The sequence below is a fragment of the Tyto alba genome, unplaced genomic scaffold (genome assembly GCF_018691265.1).
Source record: "Tyto alba isolate M040663 unplaced genomic scaffold, T.alba_DEE_v4.0 Super-Scaffold_20000042, whole genome shotgun sequence".
Taxonomy (NCBI): Eukaryota; Metazoa; Chordata; class Aves; order Strigiformes; family Tytonidae; genus Tyto; species Tyto alba.
The window spans coordinates 12448919-12473515 of NW_024881293.1; the positions used below are offsets into that span (position 1 = coordinate 12448919).

Here is a 24597-nt window from a genome sequence, read left to right on the forward strand (position 1 = left end):
TTCAGTCACAGAGAAGGATTTGCCTTTAGACTAAAGGACAATCACCTGTAGGGACCATCCCCTCTTCGGTTATTCTGCTATTGCAGCCCATTTTTGGGCCACAGTGAAAGCTTTAAGCTCTTCCTTGCCATTAGATGGCAATGTAGATCCACAAATCCACTTTCTTCCTTGAGCCCCTGGAAAACCACCTTGCTGCTGGTGGAACGGCTGGTAGAGCTCCAAGTTTTCTATTTCCACCTACCTCACCTTTTAAGACTGAGGCATCCTGAATTTGTTTCACCTGAAAATGGATGGAGCTGGCTGCCTGGGATGCCAGCTCCTCTAGAGTCCTCAGTGGCATGAGCACTCACTCTCCATCTTTTCTCACTTTCACTCCATCATCCTTTGTGCACAGAGGTTTATTTTTTTGCTCTTCCAGCAATTAATTAATTTGTTTCTTGTTTTGCAGTTTCCACAAGCATTTTGCTGTCTTGCTTGTTTCTCAGCTTATTGCCAAACATGGCAAGTGAGTGAGTCATGGGCTGCCGCAGGCCAAACCCTGGAGGATACAGGCTTTTCTTCCTAGGGTCATGAATCTCCCATCTGGAAAGTTATAAAGAACTGCAGTGAGAAATAACTACCACCGCAAAATGCTTTCCTCCATATCCATTTTTCAGCTTTTCCATTGTCTGCACTTGACTGGTTCATTTAACATGTGCGTTACTGGGGTTTTTTCTTTCACATTTCCTTTTCCACAAGAAAATGTCACCAACTCACATTTAACTTCTGCTCAGAAAACTTGCAGGTTCATCTGTGTTCCAAAACCAGGCAAGTTTGCTCCTTCAGAGCTGAATATATGTAGCTTTTTTCTGGAGCCTGTTTAAAGTTCAGTCCCGTGCTAAAGAGAGTCCACCAGCTCCCAGTAACGCAGTACTGATGCTGGGCAGGTAGCCAGGGAAGTTGTAGGGCCTTTTGGAATCCGATTTGGATACAGCAGCAGGATCCGTTGGACTTGGTAACTTTGGCTGTGTTAGTGTCAGAAATCCTCATTTGTGCCAAAACCAATGAAAGTAGGATCGATCCCTCCTTTTTGTGACATATTTTTTTAAAAAATCTGTTTTACTGCCAGAGCAGAGCTCCTGACTGTGGTCTAGAACAGGGCAGGATGACAGGGACATTTTCCCCTGTGCCAGGCAAGGATGGGAGCTTGCGGCTGGGTGTTCAGTGAAACAGAGAGGCCGCCTGGCCTGGGAGCAAAGGGCCCTGTAGCTTGACAGGCAGTTGACAGGACAGGGTCAGTGTGGAGACTGTTGCCTTCCCTCATCACTCACACTTTCCACATATGTTAACATAAGCACCTTCTAGCTTTTCTGGATTTTAAATGGTCTAAACAATGAGGATTTTGCCCTAATCCCCAGGAGAAGTGCTCCTCCATCATAGAAAGGCTCTCTTTATTCCTGATGTGCAAGAAGTTAATAGCATTCCTAAGCACTCTTGCAGATGTGAGCAGTACGCTGTAGATAAGTTATATCAGGAGAAAGTGTTATCACTTGGGCTTACATATTTTGAGCTTATCCATTGGACTCTAAAAAGCTGTTGCATTTAATTACCCATTTCACAAAGCATTTACTAATCATTTATTAGCTCTTTGTTCGTTTGCTGTAGATGTAACTTGACATATAAAGTGAGCCCAGTCATTTTATAACCAAGCACATCTCAGGAGGAGGAAAGCACTGGGTGATAAGAAAGGCCTTACTCATCTTGGTACTTGGTGGTACAGCTCTAGCTGCGGCCCCTGGGTACTTTGGGAACATAAATACTAGTGCCTTAAGTTGCCCCATCACCTGAGATATCTGGGGCACTGAATGAATTAGGTGGAAGGCTGCATATTGGACTGGAGATTTCTAACCTTAAGTTATCACTGCCAAGCCTTGCAATTTATCCTGCATAGCCATTCACTTCCTGTGAGTGAACCTTTCCCAGCCCTGGACTCCCCAGCACCCAGTGTGGGTCTCAGAGCTCACAACGCTGCAGCCTTCCCTCTGCACCATCAGTTAACAGAACAGGAGGACAATCATGGCGTAGGGAACATGCCCGCCAGCAGAATTGTGTACTTAGGAGAGTGCAACAAAAAACCTCTCTTTGGTACCCAGTGTTGTAGAGTTGCAGGTATAAGCATAGTCAACCCGACAAGGACAGTCATCTGTCATGCTTCATCCCTTGCTGTCTGTCTGCTCCCAAATAAACATCAGTGGAAAATCCTTAGTGTTCAGCATTACTGACTGCAAGTCCTGGGATCAGAGAGCTTCAGGAAACAGCAAAGTATCTTCCTTGCCAGAAAGACCAACACTGTCAGAGTAGTTTCCTCAAAAACTTATAGGCTCTGCCAGGGGAATCAGGGTCAAATTTTCCCCAGATGTTGAAACTTCCCCATGATTGCTACCAGAAAATAAAGAAACCTTTATTTCCTTATAGAGCAGCATCCCACTTCTCCTCTGTTGTCCTCTGCAAGGAGAGCAGCACAGCAAGCAGCAAAACACAGCGACTGCCAAACAAACAAACAACAAACCACCTAAGAAATGAGTGTCTCTATTCTGGCATTATAAGAAAAACATTATAAGGCCCAGGATCATCTCAACCAGCTTGAGACATCTTAATGAAACACCTAATTTAGGCAGGTGTTTCTCTTTTGCTCTAGTCAATAGAGTAAGGAAGCTTTGAGAACAGAAGAGGAGACAACATTTTCTAAATGCTGTTGCTTTATTTCTACCTGCGCCCCGCCCTCCACCTCCCCTAAAAAAATCATAGCCCACCTGGGGTTTAAATTCCTTTTCAGGCTTTCCTAATGAATGTTTCTCTGAATGTTTGCATGTCTTCTATTTGGCCTCAAAATGGGGAAAAGCTTAAGTTAATAAGTTTTTATTTGATTTGTAAATAATGCCAGAGTGACACATTATCGCAGATTCTCAGAACTCTGACTCCATGTCTTGTCCTCCAGATACGACATGCCAGAGACATCACCCAAGTAGGCTGCAAGGTACAGGGTAGGGAATGAAGATTAAAATAACTTAGGAAAGACCATCTAGAACTTTATCCTGTACCTCTGTTTAGCCCACAATCTGTCAGGAGCTGGTGAAATAATTGCTTTGGACAGATAATAAAACATCCTCCAGCAAAACTAAGGTACTTAATATACTGCCCAAGTCGATTTCCCTTATTTCTGCTGTCCTCTTGCTTTTAATAATGGTTTAATGAAAAATTCAAAATTAATTGGAACTGGCATTAGACAGTCACATGTTCCAGTGAGGGTTTCACTGCTTCAATATTTTATAAGCTGACTTCACTGCTATGCTTCTCCTTATCTTGGCTTTCATAGGCTAGAATAGCATCTCCTTTCATAAAATGGAGGATCCCAATATGGGTGGATGGGGGTACATGAGAAAAGTTTGCAACCACACCATAGGCAAAGAAATAAAAATAATAGCTCTGTGTTTTCTTTCTGCCACCATCCCCCCTTTCTATGTAATGATACGCATCTGAGCCTTGACTGGGAAGAGCTGTCCTAAAAATAAACAGGAACCGTCTGAAAGGTGTCTGAAGGAGGTAGCTGGCAACTGTCAGGCTGTCACGTATTCTAGAAGGATGGAGCTGATGGACTCACTGACACCAGACAGGCTCTGCTGAAATGAGAATGCCTTATGCTTCCCTTGGCACTCACTGGGCAAATTCTGTTGGCCAGAGCCATCAGACCTCGGTGTGTCTGGGGCCTGATCCAGTTCTAGCTGCTGTCAAAGAGAGTCTGCCCTTGGATGGCAGTGGGAATTGGCTCAGACTCTTGCTTTACTCCTGAGACTCTGGCTTTATACCAGGGATGAATTTTGGCTCCCCAGGAAAATGTTACCCCAATGGAGAAAGATACACCAGACCCCAGGCTTGAAAGTTTCTGTAGGTCTCGGAAAATGAGACGTCTCACTGAGATGCCTAGATATGAGGACCAGAGCCTAACCTTTGACATTTTTTGTTATAACAGCTTTGCACCACTCTGTGCCTCAGTTTCTTCTTCTCTAATAGGGGTGATGTTGTCCTGTCTTCAAGATTATTAACATAGCTGTAGATCCAGGCATTTTAAAATGCTTCCAGACCATGACTGTGCTAAAAGCTGTTCCTATTTCCCACAAGGTGCTTAATGAACATGTGTTACACCATGCAGCAGTCATGACGAGCAAACAGAAACACAAAGGCATGACATGACTCATCTCAAGCCTTTGCAGCAACTCAGTGGCAGATTGAGGACCCAGGAATCCCAGTCCCCACCAAAACAATCATACCTTTACAGTGACTGAATCTGGAAAGAAAATCTTGCTAGCAGAAGCTTCACTTATTCTCAAGTGCACAGGGAAATCTTCGTTGCCTGTGGTGTAACTGAAGATATTTGCTGCTGTTCTTGGCAGAGACATAATGTGCTGGGGCAGGAAAAAGAAGGGAGGTGTGAAGACAGGGTGGAAAACTCCTTGTTTCTCAATGGGAGAGTGGACACCGCTCTTGTTCTCAATGGGAGCTGACTGCTACCATATCTGAAAATCTGACAGCTTGTTTTGTTATCTAATGGGCAAGAGCAGCCCCTTTTTAGTGAAGAGCAGACTATGAAGTCAACTATCTTGCAGTACTTTGGTCTGAAAATACTGGTCTGTGTTGAGAAGAATGGACAAGGGAATTAATTCCTGTAATATGGGCTGCAGGAAATTACCTACAAGATAAGAGGGTGACTTGATCTTTTTGAGAAAAAATAAAAAAAAAAAAAGAATTCCTTATCTTGATGATGTTTGCTCTGAAGTATCATCTTGTGACTGCCAGAGTCTGCCTGGCAGGATCATTCAATTACAGCCGGCTCCCCCAGCTGGCATTGCTTCCTTCCTTTCGGAGGTATCGTTGTATTTACCAAAGTATTGCTTATTCCTCTTGGTATTCTGAGGCCTCTGTTGTCGCCTGTTTGCATGGTGTGCCTGCAGCCCCGTGATGCTGTCCTCGTTCACGTGCTAAAGCAGGATACGACCAGCCCTTCAATTAGGCAGGGATCTGAAAGGAAGAGGAAATGAAGATGATGAACCAGTGAGGAGCACATGTAAATCAATATTAGATATCTGATGGTGTGATGCGCAATGAATGAGTCCTACTGCTTTTGGAGGGTCCTAGCTTGTTTGCCTACAATAACTATACAAAAAAACTAGGGGGAAACTGCACTGCACTAATGAGGGGTGTTCACACAGCCTGGCTCTGTGACTCCTTCAGGGTGCTCTGGCTCTCCCCCATGAGGAATTTTTCACTATACAGAGTACTTTTCTCTTCTTCATTAAAATGGCCATGTTAAATATCAGTGAGGTTCCTCAATGCCTACTTTGTTGAATTGATCTACCCCACTGCTGGCAGCTTGTTGGAGCAGGAGACATGAGGTTATTAAACCCATTCATTTCTCACATGTACCCACATTTCTAGTGGCTCTGGAGATCCAGTTTGAAAGTCATCCTAGAGCCATCGGAATGAAGAGCACTGTTTGAAGACGTTGTAATTATCATGGGATTTAGGGGTGTGTGGAAATGACTCATGGAGAGGTTTCCCAGCCAGCAGGCTCTTGGAACCAGGTGAGCTCTTCCCTGGAATGTAAAGCATGCAGCATGGCAACTGGGAGGAACAGGTTTGGCAGGACATTTTAAGTTGTTCACGGCAGACAGACTCTTCAGAGCCACATCCCTGCTTTACCGACCTCCCAGCTGGATGCTCTGCTCTGCCACACTGGCCTTGGTGATCTGGAAAGGATGGACACGCTGCGAAGGAGCCTTTCTCGCTGGAAGAGGTACCACATTAAGGTGCACCTGGCTGATGAGGACCTGATGATGCCCCTGACAGTCAAGCCCAGAGACACAGTGATGGACCTACGGGCTCACTTAGTACGGGAGGGCGTCACTTCTTGGAAGAAGACATTTTATTACAACTCCAGGCAGCTTGAAGAGCACGAGACTCTCAAAGAAGCCAATATTCAAAATGGCTCTGTCCTGCTTCTTGTCAGCAATAAAAGGTAGGTAAGGAGCTCGTCTGCAGCGGGGGTGGTGCAAAGGAAGGGGATTGCTCTGTGTATCTCAGCCCCTACGGACACTTTCCTATTGGGGTCTGCAGAAAGCAGATCAGGAATTCAAACCCTGCAATTTCCAGCAGGCGGATTGAGATTCAAGGCTCTTCATAGCCAGACATGCCGTGGTGTGAAATGAGGGGGTAAGAGAAGGAGGAAATCTGGTTGATACTGCCTGTCCTGTCTTTGATCAGGTCTCACTTTCCTGACTATGTGGCCAAGCACAGAGGGAGAGAAAAAGGGCATAGGAGATTGTGTGACACGGGGGAGTGCTCTGGGAGCCTCTCACTTGCCCTCATTCTTTCTTGTTGTGCCTGGTTCTCTCCATTTCTTTTTGGTAGATACTTTCTGCAAGTATTTGGGGGTGGCACAGTCCTGCTTTGACAGGGCAGAGCTGTGAGCCGCCAGCTTACAGCAAAGCAGAATGAGTGCTGGACAGAGACAGCAAGAGTTTGCAGCTTCCCAAAATGTGGCCAGATCATAGAAGAAAAGTACAGTGAGACTAGAGACTTCCAGGATAGCCAGTGCAAAGGAGATCAGTCAGGGAAAGTATTATGTTCCAGTGGGAATGAAAGCTGAGATAATGGACCTGAGACCCACTGGCCCACAGGAGTTTATATTCAGTGGTGTGAATTTATGCCTACCTGTGCTGCCGTTCCTAATGCCTGGCTGTTGCTGCCAGCGTGATTAATTCTGTGAAGCATTTTGAGGATACTGAGTAGAAGAGGTGCACAGCAGAGCACGGGTGCATCGTGTCTAATTCAGCTTTCTAAATCCTGAGCCCTGAGTTATGTGTCTATGCTGATCAGAGATTCCTCTGCAGAAAAACCCGCACTAAAGACTTCAGTTCCTGATTATATGCCACATACTGGAATGGTCCTATTTTCCAGTCCAGAGGCAGCTTGAAATCGCACACAAAGAAGATTTAATAAAGCATTTCCTTTCAGAGCACAGCCAGACACACGAGATTTCACATTGCTCAGCTAACTGCAAACCCCAAGTCACTCACAGGCCCCTTCTCCAACATCTCATTTCAGCTCTCTGATTAACTTGGCTCAGCTCCTCCTTTTCACCTTGTTTTTAATGGCAAGAGCATTTCTATTTGTTGTTGTTTCCAGTGTTTATTTTCTTAAATTGTACAGCCTGAATATCTGAGAGTGAAAAAGGATTTGGAGGGACTCAGCTGACAGAGTACACATATTGATGCTTTTTTGTCAGATGCCTTATTTCCATAACGTGCTGTGCACCTTCCCACATGCTGCAAAAGCAGGGTGTAACTGCAGCAATGCAAAAATGACCAGGAGATCCTGTCCCTGGTGTGCTGAGTTCAGGGTGCCCACCTGAAGTCAGTGGCCATTTTGGGAAATTTAGTCTGTTGCTCAAAGTCCCAGATCAATTTCTGTGACTACATGAAAAAGGGGTTTGGATTTCTAATATTTTTCTTCTTGAATTTCATCCAAACCTTCCTAGCTCCTAAACAAGAACCTTTGGCCAATCTCTTATTCTTTCTCCCAGGGCTGGGTGCATTGTGGGGGATGGACAGTCTCTCCCTGAAGTCGTATCTCTCCTTGAGTTCTTGGACACAAAGGATTATTAGGTTGTGACAACCTCAGCCACTCCCAAAAGTATTTTGTATGGCATGAGTGGTAAATGCCCAGGTACTGGGGATATATTTCTCTAAAGGCTCACGGGGGTGACTGAGCTATCGTTGTAGCAGGGTCCCCCTAGATATTTCTGAGACATGTTTGTGTGTGGCTTGGCAGTCACCACCCTGCTTGGTACACAGTCCTGGGCTGAGTGCAGCCTCTGTGACTCAGCACCTTGCCAGATCCTCAGCATACAGAGGGCTGGTTTGTAGAGGGCTCTATCATTTCAACTGGGAGTTAGGAAATACAGAGTGGGAGAAAGCAGGTGCTGCATTGCAACTGAGATTACAGCACCATTTTGAGCCATAAGATTATTTCAGCCAGATCTTTAGGTATTATAAATCCACGTTGCTCTGACAGTGACTGCAGAGATGTGCTGGTCTCTATCAGCTGGGCAACAGCGTGCAACCTTGGGGAATATGAGGAGAGCAGCCTGTGCAGTATGGGACTGCCTAGGAGCAGAGAGGAATAGAGAACATGGTGCTGGGTTTGGCTAGCAGCCCCGAGGATTTAAGAGCTGGTTTTAGTACTTCATCCACTCAGTGAAGTATGGACCCTCTCCATCAAAGGTCAGCATCTGCTTCTTAAGAGTTCTCCCTGAAAATCTTGGTGTGTCCTACTTACTCTTTTGCACTGAGATGCCAGCCAAGCAGAGTTATATTAATTCCAAAAGTGAAGTTGCTCTGATTGCCAAGGTCTGTAGCTCAGTGTCGTGCCTATAAATATTAATGGTCACTCTGCATGCTGTGTGTTCCTACAAGGGGCTCACAGGACAGTTTACTTTGAATCAGAGAAAACATGAAAATGACCCTATTTTTCACTCTCCCCCCCACCCCCCCTAATGCCTTTGTAGATAATTGGCATTTAGCAAAGACCAAGTCAGCATTTCTACTTCTTGCTCGTGTTTTCTGGGGTTTATAACTTAGTCATAAAAATTCACTTAAGGCTGCAGCTTGGCAGGAAGGGGATCAGCATACCAGCTAATGCTGAAAATTTATTTGGATCTTGGTGTTTAAAAGTTTGAGCAAGCCATTTTGGAGTTCAGTCAACACGACCTCTCGCCCTGGGAAAACACATGGGTAGGCCAGAACTGGGAATATCACATCCACTGAGGATGCAATTCCCCCTTGTGCAGAGCTTGTTAATTATATTACTGCTGCACTGATTGAGATTGCAATCCTGTTGCAGTAGAAGCTGAGCAAAGAACATGCTGAAAAGCAGTTTCTGCCCTAGAGAGCTACATATTACAGTAACACGGTTTGCAAGTGGGTAAAACAAGCAAAGCAAGACTTGAAATGTGAATGAACAGAGAGAGAAACTCCCCAGCTCAGTGGCCTTAGGCCAGCCTGTGGTGTTCAAGCCATCGGTGCCCAACGCAAGGAGACCACCAGCAAGTCTCGACATGAAAAGAGCAGCCATCCAGCACAGATGCAAGTGCAGCCACAGGGGCACGCAGGAGGCTGTCGCAAATGCCCGAGGTGTTATCAGGCCTGGCACTGCGGACCACGCCACTGCAGAACCTGTTTGGCTCGCTCTGGAGGTGGTGCAGGGCCCCAGAGCCAGGGAGCTGCTCAGCTGGTCTGGTGGGGATGTGGGAGTTCCTGAAACTGGCACGACTCTTCCCAAATTTTGTCTGCCACAGCGAGCCGCCCGGATGCTCTTTGCCGGCTGCGTGCTGAGGAGCACAAACCAAAGAGGCCTCCCACGGTACAGTCAGCAGCAGTGCTGGATCGTGGGCATATGGCATTAGCTGCTCCTTCCTGATAATTTATTGGCTGCATTTTGATGCTTGATGCTAGGTGGAGGGATATTGTTTTGAACTGGTGAATCCACCACTTACCCCATGAGCTATTTCAAATAGAGGATGTAAATGGGTGATCCAGACTGATTTCTAGACATGCCATGTGCCTATCACTGGCTGTTGCTGAGGATGTACAGCTCCAGCTGGATCTGGATGTGGTATAAGCACAAGCACGTTGACTGAGCCTTTGCACTTGGTTTTCAGGCTGCTTTCTTGTGTGGTCACCTCTAGCAGTATGTCAGACAAGGTCTGTACTAAAAAATTAACCAGTGCCTGGACTGTTCTCTGTTACAATGCTGGAATATGGCACCACAGTTTTGGCCCAGTCCAGATGCATTTCAGGAGCTGGCATGGGCCAGGGACTGTTCCTTATGGGCTGTCTGGATGCGACCATGCAGGTTTGGAGGGTAAGAATTTAATGTGAAAACACTGGCCATTCTGTGCCAGCTGTCCTCTCAACGCAGAAGGAAGTCCCAGGCACATTTAATTTACTGGCATAGATTCAGCCACAGCACATAGGATCCCCTCAGTCTTTTGGAAGCTGAGGCTCATTGAGGCTATTGTCATCATACATGGCTTGCCCAGAGAACGGAGTTCAGTAAGTCATTGGTGAATAGGTTAAATAAAGTAGATGCTGGCCTTGAATTTAGCAGAAGTCTATTATCTGGAATCTATTGGTGTTGATTTTCTGGCCTGGAGCCACCTGAAAACATCTATCTCCAGGCGTTAGCTCAGTTACCATAACAACTCATCTAGGAACAACTGACAGCTCTAAGAGCAGACCAAGGTCCCACGTGGTATATAAGCCACTCTTAGGTCAAGATAAGCACGTCCAGGACTCTCCCTCTTCCACAATCCAGCTTCAGTGTCCATGGTGAGTGCCAGTGCTTATACAAGCTTTAATATACCCAGGACCCTGTTTTATCCTTCAGAGGATATGCAGCCTAGTTTTCCAAAGGTCCATCCACTTAAGGAACTACCTCCTGGCAGAATAACAAAACCATCCACCTTTGGGGAACCCTGCTAATTCCCTTATTGGCATTCAGCTTACAGTCTCTGATTTTTGGCCTCATAAATGAAAACTATGACTGAGCCACTTGCATAAGGTCCAGTTTAGCTGATGCTGAGAAACTACAGCCTACATTTGACTCCTGTGATGACATAAGGATCGATGTTTGACATAAACACTCGGCAGTGGCTCACTCCAGGTTTATATTACTCCACTATCCTGTCACACCTTCTCACTCACTGGAATTGCCTGAGCAGCAGGCACCAAGCACAGCAGACGATGTTGGATCTCTAGAAAGGGGAACCGGAAAAAGAATGGGATCTACACAGTTTGACCCTGCATAGAAAGCCAATACTACACTACAGCCCAGACATGAATTAAGTCCCTTACGCTGGGTTTTAGTGTGATTTGGTGATGCCTGCTCCTTGCATTGACCTTCCAGCTCCTGGAGTTGCTCAACAATTACTTCTCAGCATGGAAGGGAGACTTTTCACTCCCATCCAACTACTACAGACTTGCCCTGTTAAGCTTAGGCCTAGCAGCAGGCTCCAAGGCATCTCACAGTAGGATAACGATCCTTTAAATAGCACTGGGAGTCTCTCTTCTCAGGGAGAACTAATTAAGTTATTCAGCACATGCTTAGACATATGTTGACCTGGTATGGCCTTAACAGGCCTGCTTCCATCTACTGGATAAATAACACTGGCTTAAAAAATATCCTCCTAGAGATGCGTTACTTAGGCAACAGCCAGGTGGGGGACTGACTTCATCTCTGTGGCTGAAGGTAATATTTATGTGTATTACTCACAGGCCAAGCTCTCTGCTGGTATAAACTCCTTGAAATCAGTTAAGTGATTTTTAAGTTCCAAAAGCATTGGTGCAGTTACCTCTGCTGACCTCTTCCAGCATACAGGCCAGAAAATGACACCTGTGTTTAGCTCAGTTACTTACTGTTCAGCCCAAGAAGCTCATTTAACAAAAGCAAAAGGTTGCATCAGTGGAGAACATGGTCCATAGGATCTGAACTCCTCCCCTGTGCAGTCGCATGGGATTGCAGTAGATGAAACTGAGCTAATATGTCCCTTGGGGGGGTCTGTCTTGGCTCTAGGCAAAGAATTAACAAATGTTAAGTATGTTCTAAACAAGGTTCTCTTCTGGTATGATATGGCACAGCCTTCTGGACTGCTCTGCAGCTGTGCAGATTTATACCATGTGAGGATTTTGCCCAGTTGGGATAAATATGCTCTCCTGTGTCCTTGTGTTTTATGGGGCAGATGTGCTACAGGGTGGGCTCACAGCAAAACCTCAGCTATCACAATCCCCTGAAATTTCAAGTGAGGAAACAAGTGCTGGAATATGAATCCTGCTCTGGGTCTTGCAGAAAACCCAACCAGTGATGGGTATCAGTAGACTTGTAGTGTCTTTCGCTAGGACCCAGCAAAAAGCCCTGCCCCATGAACTCTGAACTTCTCTAAATCCTGATGAAATATTTGCAGGACAGGCTCAGTTTCTTGGCTGCAAAATTACAAAGAGCAATTCACAGGAGTCAGCCCTGCACTTACCAGCCTGGCTGCGTAGGGTAGCTGCCTGGTAGAGCTGCTGCCTATGGGCCATGAGTATCTTGGTTGCAGTCCAAGTCACGATAATGAGCTCTGTAAGCAAATGCTAGCCCTGAAGAAGTACCCCTAGGAACTCGCAAGAGCTTCAGTCTCTGTTCTGGAGACCCCAAGGGGTAGCCCTAGATGATTTCTAAGGATTTTCATAAGAGTAACTATGAAAGCAATTCTACTTTTGCTAAGCTTAAGTCCTCTACGCAGGGTCTATACCCCTGTCAGAAAGTATTTATGGAACCATAACCTCAGAAAACCACCATTTAGTGCTAATGCATGGGGGTGGGCATGTCTAGAGCAATTCAAGCTCTTACTGTAAACATCCTCAAAGTGCTCCTAAAGCTACAGGCTGCCCTTGTTCTAACAAGAAAAATGGATTTTCAGGAGCGTGCATTAAAAAGGGAGAGTCTTGCTTATGGGGAAAAAGGCTTCCAGGCAGTTGCAGATTATGTGAAGGAGGGTGAAGGCATCTTTTGTGGAAGGATAAACAGGTTTGAAACCCTGAAAGTGGCTTATTCTCAGCTATACAGTGTGACTGAAAAAACAACGCAGTCAAAGGATCAGGTTTATATTCTCCCCACAACACGGTCAGTGCCTCCTTGGTCAAATACCATTTTTGATCGTATGTCTACAGTGCTCCAAGTACTTGCCTCTTTCTTACTCAGATAATGCCAAAGAGCACAGCCAAAGCCATGAGAGATGGGGAGTGCGACAAGGGCTGAAGGGAAGCAGATGGAAGAGAGCTTGGCCGTGGAAAGGCAGCCTGGCCAGTAGCATTTGGTAAGTCCCTCCCTGCACGCCAGCTCAAGGACTGTTCAGAAAGCAGCTCTGAGTGTTTTCAGCACAGTGCCCATGAATAATTAACCCAAACAAAACAACAAATAACGTTTCCTCATCAGCACCCCATGTGGTTTCAGCTGCCACAGGAGAAGCATGGGTAAGACTGACTCAGCTCCTGCGGGCAGTGAATCAGAGTGAAATGCCCATGAAAGGGTGAATTCTGCCTGGGTGATGAAGTGAGAAGGAGCTGAGGTGGACTTTGCTTAGGGCCCCAGATGGGGACACTGGACATCTGAGCCTCCTTCCAACTCTCTCACGATTCCTCAGTAAGTTGCAGATCTTAGCCTTTGTTTTCCTATGTCTAAGTCTGAGATAATTTATTCTTCCCTTTGTCAGTTATTCTACTCTTTGTCCCTCCAGCTGTGACTCAGGTTAGGGACTGTCTGGGCCCCTGAACAGTTCCTATACAGCGGGGCCCTGACTTCTATGTTGAAGGCTCTTTACAGCAAGTAAGTGATAAGCACACAATAGGCAGTCCTGGAGCTTGACAGCCTTTATGTATCCAAAGGACAGAGACTGGTCGGTCACTGTTATGGCGACTATCTCACCTGACACTAGGGACCTGCTGTTATACCAAAACTGCCTTATTTTTGAGCCAGGGTTTATAAGGCAATGAGCCTCCTTGTGGTGTTCTTCCATCTGTGTGCCAGTCCCCCTGCTACGATAAATTCTGGACCAGCTGACCTCATTCAACCCAGTTTGATGGAAAGAGAGTCTCCCAGACCCAAGATTCCTGCAATTTTCATGAAAAAACAGCAGCTGGATAGAAGAGAGACATTTAAGTTAATATCCTACTGAAAGAAAGGTAATTACACCTGTTGCTCCCTATCTATTTTGTGATGCAGCAGCCAGGTGACCAGCTGGCATTTAGATACTGGCTGGTCAATCAGTACATGCCTAGCTTCAAACCAGCTCCCGCGCTTGCTGCCCCTTGCCTGCAGAGGAAGAAGCTGTTGGAGGAGATGAAGACTTTGCTGGGGAGGCCTGGAGGGGATAAGGATGCCCTAGGGATATTACAGTGAGATGGGAACACCAGAAAGGAAGAAATAAAAAGCAGTTGTAATACACAAATCAGAAAGAGAACAGGTTTCACCAGTTCCCCTGCTCACAGAACAGCTTGATTTTTAGGTTCAAACTTATTTTCAGGACAAAATGGATGTTTCTCTAGCCATTACAGTACTTTCCCCAGAAAATTTCAATGACTGGGAACTGTATTATCAAATCCCCTAAACCTGCATTTTCTATTTTTCAAGTAAAAAACGTATTTCTGGACTTCTTTGGCAATAAGAAAACATTTGATTCTTTTTTTCCAACAAAAGCATTTGAAGAAATGCTATGGAAAATGGAGTTTCTCATTTTCTAGTTTGTTTTGTTTTGTTTTATTTTGTTTTTATTTTTTTTTTTACCCTACAAACAAAAATAATTCCCCAAGTACTTCCTTGGACTTTGCACAGAGGGGGATTCTAAGACAGACAAAGACGTGTACATAGGCACAACTAAAGACCTTTCAGTCCAAACAACTGAGATGGACAAAGAGTGGGATGGGACTAAGCATAGGAATAAGGAATGTGACTTTTCCAAGGTCAACCAACAAGCTAGGAGCACAGTGGAGAGTGTGCTGGCACTGTTGGGTCAGCATTTCTGCCACTTGACCATGCGGCGCCTCTGCGCGTCTGTCTGTCCTGAAATAATGAGTTTCTTGGAGCAGAGCCAGTGCTTTTCCAAGTGCTTGGAAAGTGCCTTGTGCAGCCCTAGGTGTAGTCATAAATAATAATTTAAATGATAATAATAATATTAAAGTGGAGGTGTGCCACTGAAGATGGGACACACTCAGCAACAGAGCCCTAAATCTATGCCCTTCTTCTAGTAAAAGGTACAATTTGCCTCACAAAGCCTGGGATACCAGTATTTACTTCTCTGGACCTGATAATCACAGTCTTTTGCTCTGCAAAAGGCAAAGCGACCCAAGTTGAATTAGGTCCAGTATCTACTCTAACACCTCATGCCCGTAGCTGGCAACTTTGGTCAGCTCTGGAAGGCTTTCTGCAGTTCAGGGGAATATCTGGAAAGAATAAATTAACTGTGGTGGTGTGGGGAGCTGCCTGGACTAATGTTTTTTTCAGAGATAGGCTTTGATTGACACTTCAAATCTGCCTGACAATCTTTTATTCTAAGTGCAGTTGCTGCCTTTCTTCAGAGCAGGAAGAGCTGGTTTGGTTGCTGTCCTTCAAATGATGGATCTTATCACATGGAAAAAAGAAGAAAAAAAAAAAAAAAAAAAAAGGCAAACCACCTGGAAACAGCCACAGGTACAGCATGAAAAAAGGTAAAACTAACTGTATTTATTTGAAGTATTTCTGTTTTTTTCCCCTCTATGCCCTAATCCAATGCCAGATGTATGAGAAAAGAGGCTATACTCCATGGAACAAGAGCTGGCTGTTTTCTTTCTTTCTTTGACTGTTCGCTATGCTGTTGTTTTCCTTCAAGAGATTTTTAATGCTTTGCAGATAGGACTGTGCAGCCCTCCAGTGATGAGTGGACTGGGAAGTCAGTGGGACAACCTCTTTTACTCATTCATTCTACATTGCCTCTTCTACTGCCTGTCCTCTCCACACTGCCTCTTACTCCTTACATTTCAGGCATCCTTAATGCTTGCTAAATGCTGGAATCACATCATTCAGCTGCTCACAGAAGAGGTGACAGCCACTTTTTAAAATGTGATTTAGATATTTGGGTTTTACCTGAGTTTGTCCAAGAAGAAGGTCAGGTCTCCAAACAGGCAGAAGCATGCTTTGAATCCTCTTCTGAACTCACACTTAGGTCACAAAATAGGTCTCTTGTTTGAGATGTCCTGTGTCTCCTCGCTCATCTAGGCCCATCAAAAAACAGCCAGGCTCTTCAGACTGCAGAGTATAGGGTTCTTGTTGTATGTCCAAATATCAGGAAAGATGCCGATAGTAAGAGCTGCTCTGAAGTGGATGTTCCCTTGTTCGCTGTGAATGCAGGTGTGGACAAGACCAAGGACCGAAGCTGAAAGGTGTGCAAGCTCCCATCTGCGTGCCAGCCTGGGTGTATTGCAAGACGGAGACATCTGCAACTTCGCATGCTGCACCACGGATCGGATTTCTTCTTGTCAGGAGCATTTATCTTTGGGATCCTGCTATTCATGGGGCATCACAGACAGGATTACCAAAAGCACTGCTGTACTCACCTCCACCTTGGAGCCGCAGCCAGGCCTTCCCAGCCAGCTCCTTCTCCTGAGCTTCATGAGCAGAAGACAAGCCCAGGCAGGTCATCTCTGCTGGCCGCTGTGCTTCAGCAAGGCAGCTCAGGCTGAGGCATGTTTCAGCAGCTCTTGTGTGTTTCTCCTGTACCCAAGTCATGGATGCATCAAGTGCTTCAGTTTACAGGGCCATCAGCCTGGCAGCTTTCCTCAGCACTAAATTTACTTTTTAAAGTTACATCAGTGTCGTACCCAGAGGGAACAGAGGAACAGATGCAGCCTGTGAAGTCTGGCTTTAATTCACCTGCCTCATTTAATTTCCTGCCCTGCCTTCTAATCAATGAGTCTGCACTAGCGGCCCTGGGAATACAGAGGTTTTTTCATATACAGGAGAATTCAACACAATGGCTGGGCTGGCTGAGCTCTCAGGGTCTTGAGCAGTCTCTGTCACATCTCCTTTGAGGCTGCTTCATTATGGATTTCCCTCCCACAGAAGCACTTGCACACACTCTCCAATCTGTGGCAGCTGCACCACATTTCCTTGCAGGGGCCCGTTGGCACAGGGCAGCTGTGCCACGTTAACCACGTTAGCGTCTCGTCGTCAGGCCGGCTGGAAGTGCTCTCCTTCCAGGTGTTCCTGGTTTTCAGTCACATGGATTTCTTTTCAGGGCCACACGCTGCTTTCTGGGGCTCTGTCGTGCTATTTCAGACAGGCTGCTGAGGGGAAATGTGCCTTGTTACCTCCCAGAGGCTCCCAGCAACATCATGGGGGGCTTCAGAGGGGCTCCTTTCTTGAGGCAGCTGTGCCGATGCTCCCTCGCAGGGCCTTCAGGCCAGGCTGTCGTGCTGTACTGGCCCTGGGGTGTGTCACTTCCCCTGTGTCCCTTCAGCAAGGACAGTAGCACCATGTCACCTCAAAGGTGCTTTCAGGACTATGTTGCCTCAGACACTCAGGGCTACCAGGGCCCCTGATGAAAGGGTTCCTGGCACTTCTGCTTTGGTTAAGCAGACTCCTGCTGTCCTGGCTTTTTTGAGCTCATATTAATTCCAGGCAGTGCTGCCCAGTTGCTTAATCATCTGGTGTCCAAACCCTGGGAGACACGAAGGCTGTCTTTGCCTGGTAGCACCTATTTTGTGAAGCTGCTGCTTTACCTCATGTATTATAATCTGTATCAGATTGCTCTTTGCCTGCTAAAATGGACAATTAGGATCCAGTTGTAATGCAAATTGCACGGTGGAATAAAAACCACGGGGAACAAAATCACAAATAAGTATTTATGTCAGCCTTTGTTACCGCGTGATGGGTCCCGCTCAGTTACTGCTCGCTGTGAAGCATCAGACAGAAGAGAACCTGGTGTGCCTTTGTATTTTATAGGCACAAGCTGCCGAGCTGCTCTGTGTAAGACTGCCTTTAGGCACTCACGGGCCCTGATAATGTGTGTGTGTGCAAACCTAACAGACAGATTGCCGCCTACACTGGAAATTTGATGATTGCCTTGTTTTTTCAAGGCTCTGTTTTATATACTGCAGGCCAAACCCATGGGGTAATTTCCAGTCTCTCTGCACAGGGCTGAGATGACGTGGTGAGAGAAGCATAGAGATGCTGAAATTTCAATCTGCCACATAATGTGCTCCTAATACTGATAGCCTTTAAGTGTGTTGTTGTCATTGGTGTTGTTGCAGTTGTTCTTGTCATTGTTGTCTTCCTGTGTTTGGTGCTAAATGTTGCAAATTAAGAGAAATATTTAAATCCGTTATTGTGGAATTAAACACACAGGAGTCCTGCAAATGCAAATGGAAGAGGTATGTCTTCATTTAAAATGGCAAACCATAGCGATGTAAAGCGATATGCTGCTGGTATAGCTGCTTTTACTGCACATCAGCTTTGCATTCCCCCAGGCCCTAGGTAACAAAGAGTCAAGCTGCATGTTTTCATAGCAAAACTCATCTTTGAGAACTGAGGTGGAATATCCATGCTTATAAAGTGTTATAGCTGGCAGTCAGTGTCTTAAGGGTTAGCTGAGCTTGTTCAGTACCTGTAAGATCCAGCCTGAGAGAGACACCCGTTCACAACCATTGAAATGGTGGCTTCTAGATGACGGCAAGGAACAAGAGTGAGAGGTCGTGAAGCCAGATGGATGATCTGAGTTCAAACTCCTCCTAGAAGCTATGGCAACATAGCTTGTATATCTATTCAGAAAAGTGTTTGCAACTACCATAAATGACTCTAAATGGCCTTATTTTCCCACTAGCATTGAAATAAGTAGCTTCAATGGGGGAGGAGTAAATCCATTTGACTGCACATGTTGCCAGGAATAACCCTCTTATTAGTTATTAGTAATAACCCAATCTATGGCTAGCAGCGTGGCCATCAAAACAGCCAGCCTTATCTGCCAGAGAATCATTGTGCTGCTCCTAATGTTTCCAATTACAAGTGAACAAGGGGAGTTGGAGGGGACTCAAGGGAGGAAGCTCCATAGGAAGCAAAAGACAACATGGAGAACTTGGGTTATAAGCAATGTGTGTGACAAATGAAATATATCGGGGCCAATATATCTTTTGAGGAAGACTTCTGCCAGGCAAGGCTGAGCTCCTTCCATTCCTGACTTTCTTCTAAGCCAATGCATAGAATTTGTATGTTAGGTCATGAGACGGCGGAGGTGTTGGCTCGTTAGCTCATCTTCTGAAGGAAAGAGGGGCTTCTATAACTTGGGTGTGTGAAACAGCAGCTGTCAAGCTCAGGGCTCCGGTCCAGGATTTAGATGAAAATTCTCCATTGAAATCCATGGCAAAGTACCTGATCCCTTCACTGTGGCAAGGGTGCTCTCACACGGCAACACCCTGGGAAATTCTCACTTGGAATAGATCAGATTCTCCTCTCATTTATGCAATTATAAATCCAGTGTAGCTCCATTTGAAACAACTGTTTTCATCCAATGCAAATGAAATCAAGATCTGGCCCAGGCTGTTTTTGTACACAATGGAAACCGACTGAATTATGGAAAACAGGAAACAAATCTAATGTAAATCGAAATGGAAATATCATGCTTTCTGTTACATCAGAATAAATTGGAAGCAACTCTGTTGATTCTAATGGAATTCATCTGGATTTACACCAGACTGTGGCTCAGCATTTGTCAGTTGGCTGCACACCGACATCAAAACGCAAACCATGCTACCTCATCTGAATAGCTTTGAACAATTTCTTCCTTTTCCTTTAAATTTAAGCAATTGCCTCTGCATCCTGATAGCTGATTAGCCTTTTCAAACAAATAAACTCCTGCAAACAGACATCAACAAATGAGCCCTGCTCTCGCTAGCATTTTCAGAATCTAAATGATGAATCTGAAGTAGTGAGCTTGGTTTTGGAGCCACTTAAACTTGCTCCTGTTCCTCTGTGTTCATAATGTAGAGCAGTAGGATTTTGCTCATGGGAGTACAGACCTTAGCAACTACTATTCTGATTTCCCCAAAGTATGTCAAATTCATTGCCTTCCACACTAGCAGTGGTCAGGGCCAGCTATTTCCTAGGATGCACAGGAGACCTTTCAGTAGATAAGAAAAATAATGTCATAGTTCCACTCTTGCTGTATTCAGTCAGATGGTCAGAATGGAGCCATAACCCTCCTAAAGGATCTAGCATGAGCTTGTGTCATGCTCCGTTCCTGCAGGCAAGTTACGACACTTCTCTGTGCCACCGTGCAGCTGGCCATGGGAGCCCGTTTCTCATAAGGCACTGTTCATGGGGAAAATGAGAGGGTTAACTAATGTCTGAACAGCAAATCTGACTCCCTGGTTGAAAGTCACTGGAAAAGCACCATGTCTGAGTAAGAGCACAGCCACATTAGCCCCTTCCCTTGAATCTCAGTTACCCCAGCTTCTTACATAATTCAGTTTTTAATCTATGTTCATGTTTCTCTTTGGATAATTAATAAAATGTATCTTAATTAAAACAAGAGGAGGAGAAGACGACATGCAAACAAACTAAAGCTCAAAGTCAATGGGATTCAGGGAGGGGCAAAGCCATTATTCAAATACAAATTTTGTTGGTAACTAGGCAAACATGGTAATGACAGTCATGGAGAGTGTTTCAAAGGTAAAGAGTTCTCTGAAAGCTGGATAACTGTTTGCCTGTACACCCTTCTTTCAGGGGACTGGCCAGAGCCTGTCGTCTGGATACCACAGAGCGTGGCCTGCAATCAGCATCCTGGGGAGAAGTGCCAGGGGAGTGGTGTGGTCAGCAACCCTTGGTTCTATTTCTCTGCCATGGATTTTCTGTGGGATCCTCAGGAAGTTAATTGGGCAAGATTTTCACATGTGGCCGCTATCTGTGGTTGCCTTAATGTGTAGGTGTTCAGCCTGAGACATGCACAATCACCCTTTGCTGGATAGTTAGCAATAAAACATGCATGGTTCTCAACCAGCATCTGAATGTTCTGGCCACTACCTCTCAGGGTCTTTATGCTCCTATCTGTAAAAATTGTTACAATAAATACTTTCCTGAGTTTACAAAGCTATTAAAGTCTCTCTAATGAAAGAGAGGCTTTCAAAGAGCTGTGATCATTATGGCTTACTCTTGCTTAGGCTTATTCCTGCAGGTCAGCTGTGCTTGATTTGTGAGAGCTTTCTCATTGCTGGCACAGCAGACCCTACGCTGCATGCAATATCTTGCTATCTCATTTCTGTTCTTTACAGCATCACCTGAAATAAATGCCTGCAGCCAGGACGCACCTGACAGTTGTGTTGTTGATACACAAACAAAAGCTCCAGCTTACTCACTGCTCACTCTGCCGTGTACCACAGGCTTATTTCATCCATGTCGGTGAAGTTGGTATGTATGAACTTGGAAGCAAAGAGAAAGCAGAAATGAGGAGTAACTGAGTCCCAGCTCTCTGCAAGAATGCACCATATGCAGTCGTGGGCAACACTGGACTGCAAAGTACATGTAATCCTAGGCAACCAGCTGAAGTCAATGTGCCAAGGTCCTTGGAGAGTCCCAGCAGCATCAATGCTCCTTACTCACTGCCTGTAAACGATCCTAGTGCACATAAGAATAAAACCTATATTGAGGTGGGTGTAATAGGACCACCAAATACAGCCAAGAGAGAATCACAATTGCAGAGATATTTTCTGCTCCAGCAATACAAGAAGATGGGGGGCAGTTATTTGCTTTTATAGGAATAAAATCTTTAGGCAAGGATCTTAAAAGCGGGAATAATTGTAATTTACTGTTCACACTGTGCAGTGGGGAATCATGCTCAAGCTTGTAGCTACAACCTTTAGCTATAAATGCTGTGGACTGGACTGTGCTGTGCAGAGCTTTACTGAGTGACTAGTCACACTGATTTCAGAACAGTTTTCCCCAGGGTATGGCATTGCTCTATGCAAGTATGGATGTGAAACCCTATGCTTGATTCTGATCTTGTATTTTAAAAAATTGAGTGATTTTCAGTGGGTATACACCTGACTTACTTGAATATGTAAGCAAACTGGCTTCAAGAGCTGATACAATCTTGATAAGATTCTTATTTAGTTATTCTTCTAATTAAACCTGACCTATGTTGGGCAGAATCCTATCCATTTCAGCATGAAGACTCTTGTGAACACAGAGCTGGGTCTTATGTCAGAAATCAGGTTTGGCCATCATGGCAATAGAACAGTTTAACCTATAAGCCCAAAGTAAATTTGCAAACTCCATCTGTTTAAAAAGAAATGCATTAATAGATTCTATGACTGATCTCCTGAAATGTCATTTGAATAGTTTTGACTGAGCATTTCTTTTATTCCTGGGAAATTTCAGAGTACAAAAAGACTTCTATTTTCCTTCTTCATTTGCCAAGAATCTCTTTGAAACTTGTTTGTAATATAGACTGAGACTTGGACCAGATCTTTAGCTCACATAAACAGACGTATCTCTATTGACTTCTGTAAAGAGATGCTGATATACATGAGCTGAGTATCAAGGACAAGAAAACGAAAGCAAGAATCTGCTAGGTATGAAGCTTTTTGACCAGGGAAGTAATTTAACCAGGAAATGTGTTATTTCCTAAAAAAATGGATTCTTCCAAAATGGCAATCTTACCTATTTGAGATATGAATGTCTAGAACACATTTTACTGACCCAGTGCTGTCTTTGAAACAATCCTTTTTTATGCTGATAGTTTGAAGACCTTCTCACTGTCTGCTCTGCCTCCCAGGGCACACACAGGTGATGCTGGAGGGTTTGAATTAAAATATTTCATTGTGAAAAAAGTCACAATAAGTTTTTAAAATATAAAGCATTTGGCAATAGCTCCTGATTGTGATTTGGAGAATGTGGTGGTACGGGAGAGAGTCTGGATTATTTTAGTACTTCTAAAAGCAGGTGCTTGAAAGCCATATGCTGAGAATGCAACAGCTAATGTAGACAGATCAATGTGTATGGAGATACTTGGGTGAAGGAGGAGGGACAAGGACACAAGTTAGATGTGGGATAGTGCTCTGAGTAAGGAGACTAATGAGACTCTAATGTTAGGAATAAAAGGAGAAAAAAGGAAGAATGAGTAACTGAAGCCTTGATCTAGCCCTAAGCACTAAAGTCCATTCTTACTGAGGGGCATCCTCCCAGATTGCTGCAGTGTAGTAAAGAGGCCTGGATGCCTCACTACCAAGTGCTCAGATGTTATGAGGCAAGAGTGTATGACAGTGAAGAAGGTAAAAAAAAAAAATAAAATTCAGGGTTTAAGCCAGGGCTAGTTTAAACTCTGGGTACATCAGGCTAGACCTGCCCAGTTCTGGTTTCTTACAATTTCCTCTGAAGTTTTTAGTATAGCAGAAGGATGCTGGAAGAGAAGAGACTCCTGCCGCTAAGCCTCCACCATCACTGGGGAGGTGACGTTTTTGCAGTTTAATAGTAAGCTGTCAGTTTTCAAGCCTGTCAGTGCAGTGCCTTTCTCCCACAGTGAGTAGCTCATTTCAGCAAGTAGTTATTCCTGGTATGTATGAAAGAGAAAAGAGCTTCCTTTTTTCTTTAAAGGAGAGAAGAAATAGTTTTCCTGACATAATCCCAGTGATGGTATTGGCTATTAAATGCTGGGAAAACTCCCTAAAAGCATTAATTATGGTAATGCCAAAAGCAGGAAAATCTACCCTGAGAGATGACATAAGAAGGGTGCCCTTGGTGAGATGCAGGGCCAGTCCATCAGGAGTGTGTGCCAGCGACCAACTGCAGCTGCTCAGGGAAGGAACACAGGACCAGGGGATGCTTGGAAGTGTCTGTTCTTTCCTACTCCAGCTTCTGGAGGCTCATGCTCTGCCCAGCACCTCTGCTCCTTCTTGTTGCTGTTGACTGAATTTTGTTTCTATTTTCTTTCACTTTGAACACTGGGAAAGGAGGGGAAGCAGGTCTACAAAGCAATTTCCAGTGTGCTTCCATGTCTGTCTGTCTGCTCTGCACAAATAGTTGTTTTTCTTAGGGATAAAGGCAGAAGATAATTCCTTTAAGTGGCAATTAAGCTCCAGGTGGCTGCAGAAAGCTGCAGCTTTCTCCAGCTCCTGCAGAGACACAGCTTGAGCCACAGGTTTCCCTACTTCCAACCAGGAGATTTTTTTCCTGTCTTTGTTTTGTGTCTGGCAGTGATTACGGCCCCACTCCTCCAGGATAGCCCAAAGTGATTGGAGCAGCAGGGAGAATGACAAACTGAGGATGCTCCACAGACTGGCTGTGCCCTCTTTCTGAAACGCACTGATTTCACAGAGCAGGGAATAGTTTCCTCTCAATCCTGATTTGAACTCCTTGTGTTTCACCTGCAATACCTCTGTTTTCCAAGCACTGAGCCTAGTTCAATCTCCTTTTACCCCTGCCGTGCTGGCAAACGTTAGAAAGAGACTTTTGATCATCATGGATGGAATTACTGTGAGCTGATGGAGCAATACTTGCACTCCAAGATGCAAAGTGAGTCTCATCAGCAGACATGTGTGATCAGTTTGGCTCATTAGTTAATGAGGTTAATGAGGACACCTGTATGAGCCATCTGATATGAAAGGGGACGTGTCTAGCCATGGTGATTGCTCAAGATGACACAGCAAATCACTGGCAGAGCTGGGAGCAAGCAGAGCACAGCACAGCAGGGCAGGGTTTTATCTTCAGGCCTCCTCCAGGTCTGAAGTCATCCCATCCACCCTCTGGAGCAAGTGGATGGACACATCTGTGCATTGGAGGAGACAGCTCAAATTCAGTCTGGTGTTTGGCTTATGCAACAGGGAGATACAAGATGTCAGCATCCAGTCTGGGTTGGAAATGTTCTCCACCATCAATGGGGCTCATGAACCTTAAGAGAAGTTCAAAGCCTACCCAAACCTCCATTCGCAAAGAAATGTGACCCAC

The 24597-nt window shown here is 45.0% G+C and overlaps 1 protein-coding gene and 1 long non-coding RNA gene across 5 annotated transcripts; both read left to right on the top strand.

Moving 5' to 3' along the window:
- The first annotated feature begins 5792 nt into the window (after positions 1–5792).
- LOC122153632 (ubiquitin domain-containing protein TINCR-like) lies at positions 5793–6217 on the top strand. Its single transcript, XM_042794258.1, has 2 exons — positions 5793–6052; positions 6151–6217. Exons 1-2 carry the CDS (start codon positions 5793–5795, stop codon positions 6215–6217), a joined length of 327 nt encoding a protein of 108 aa, XP_042650192.1.
- Positions 6218–12838: 6621 nt separating this feature from the next.
- On the top strand, positions 12839–17496 carry LOC116962011. 4 transcript variants are annotated; one of them, XR_004407313.2, is made up of 4 exons: positions 12839–12949; positions 13069–13814; positions 15190–15335; positions 16015–17496. It is a non-coding gene; the product is annotated as an uncharacterized LOC116962011 (long non-coding RNA). The 4 variants fall into 4 exon arrangements; XR_004407312.2 differs by having other exon boundaries at positions 13087–13814; XR_004407310.2 differs by having other exon boundaries at positions 12839–13814.
- The last annotated feature ends 7101 nt before the right edge of the window (positions 17497–24597 follow it).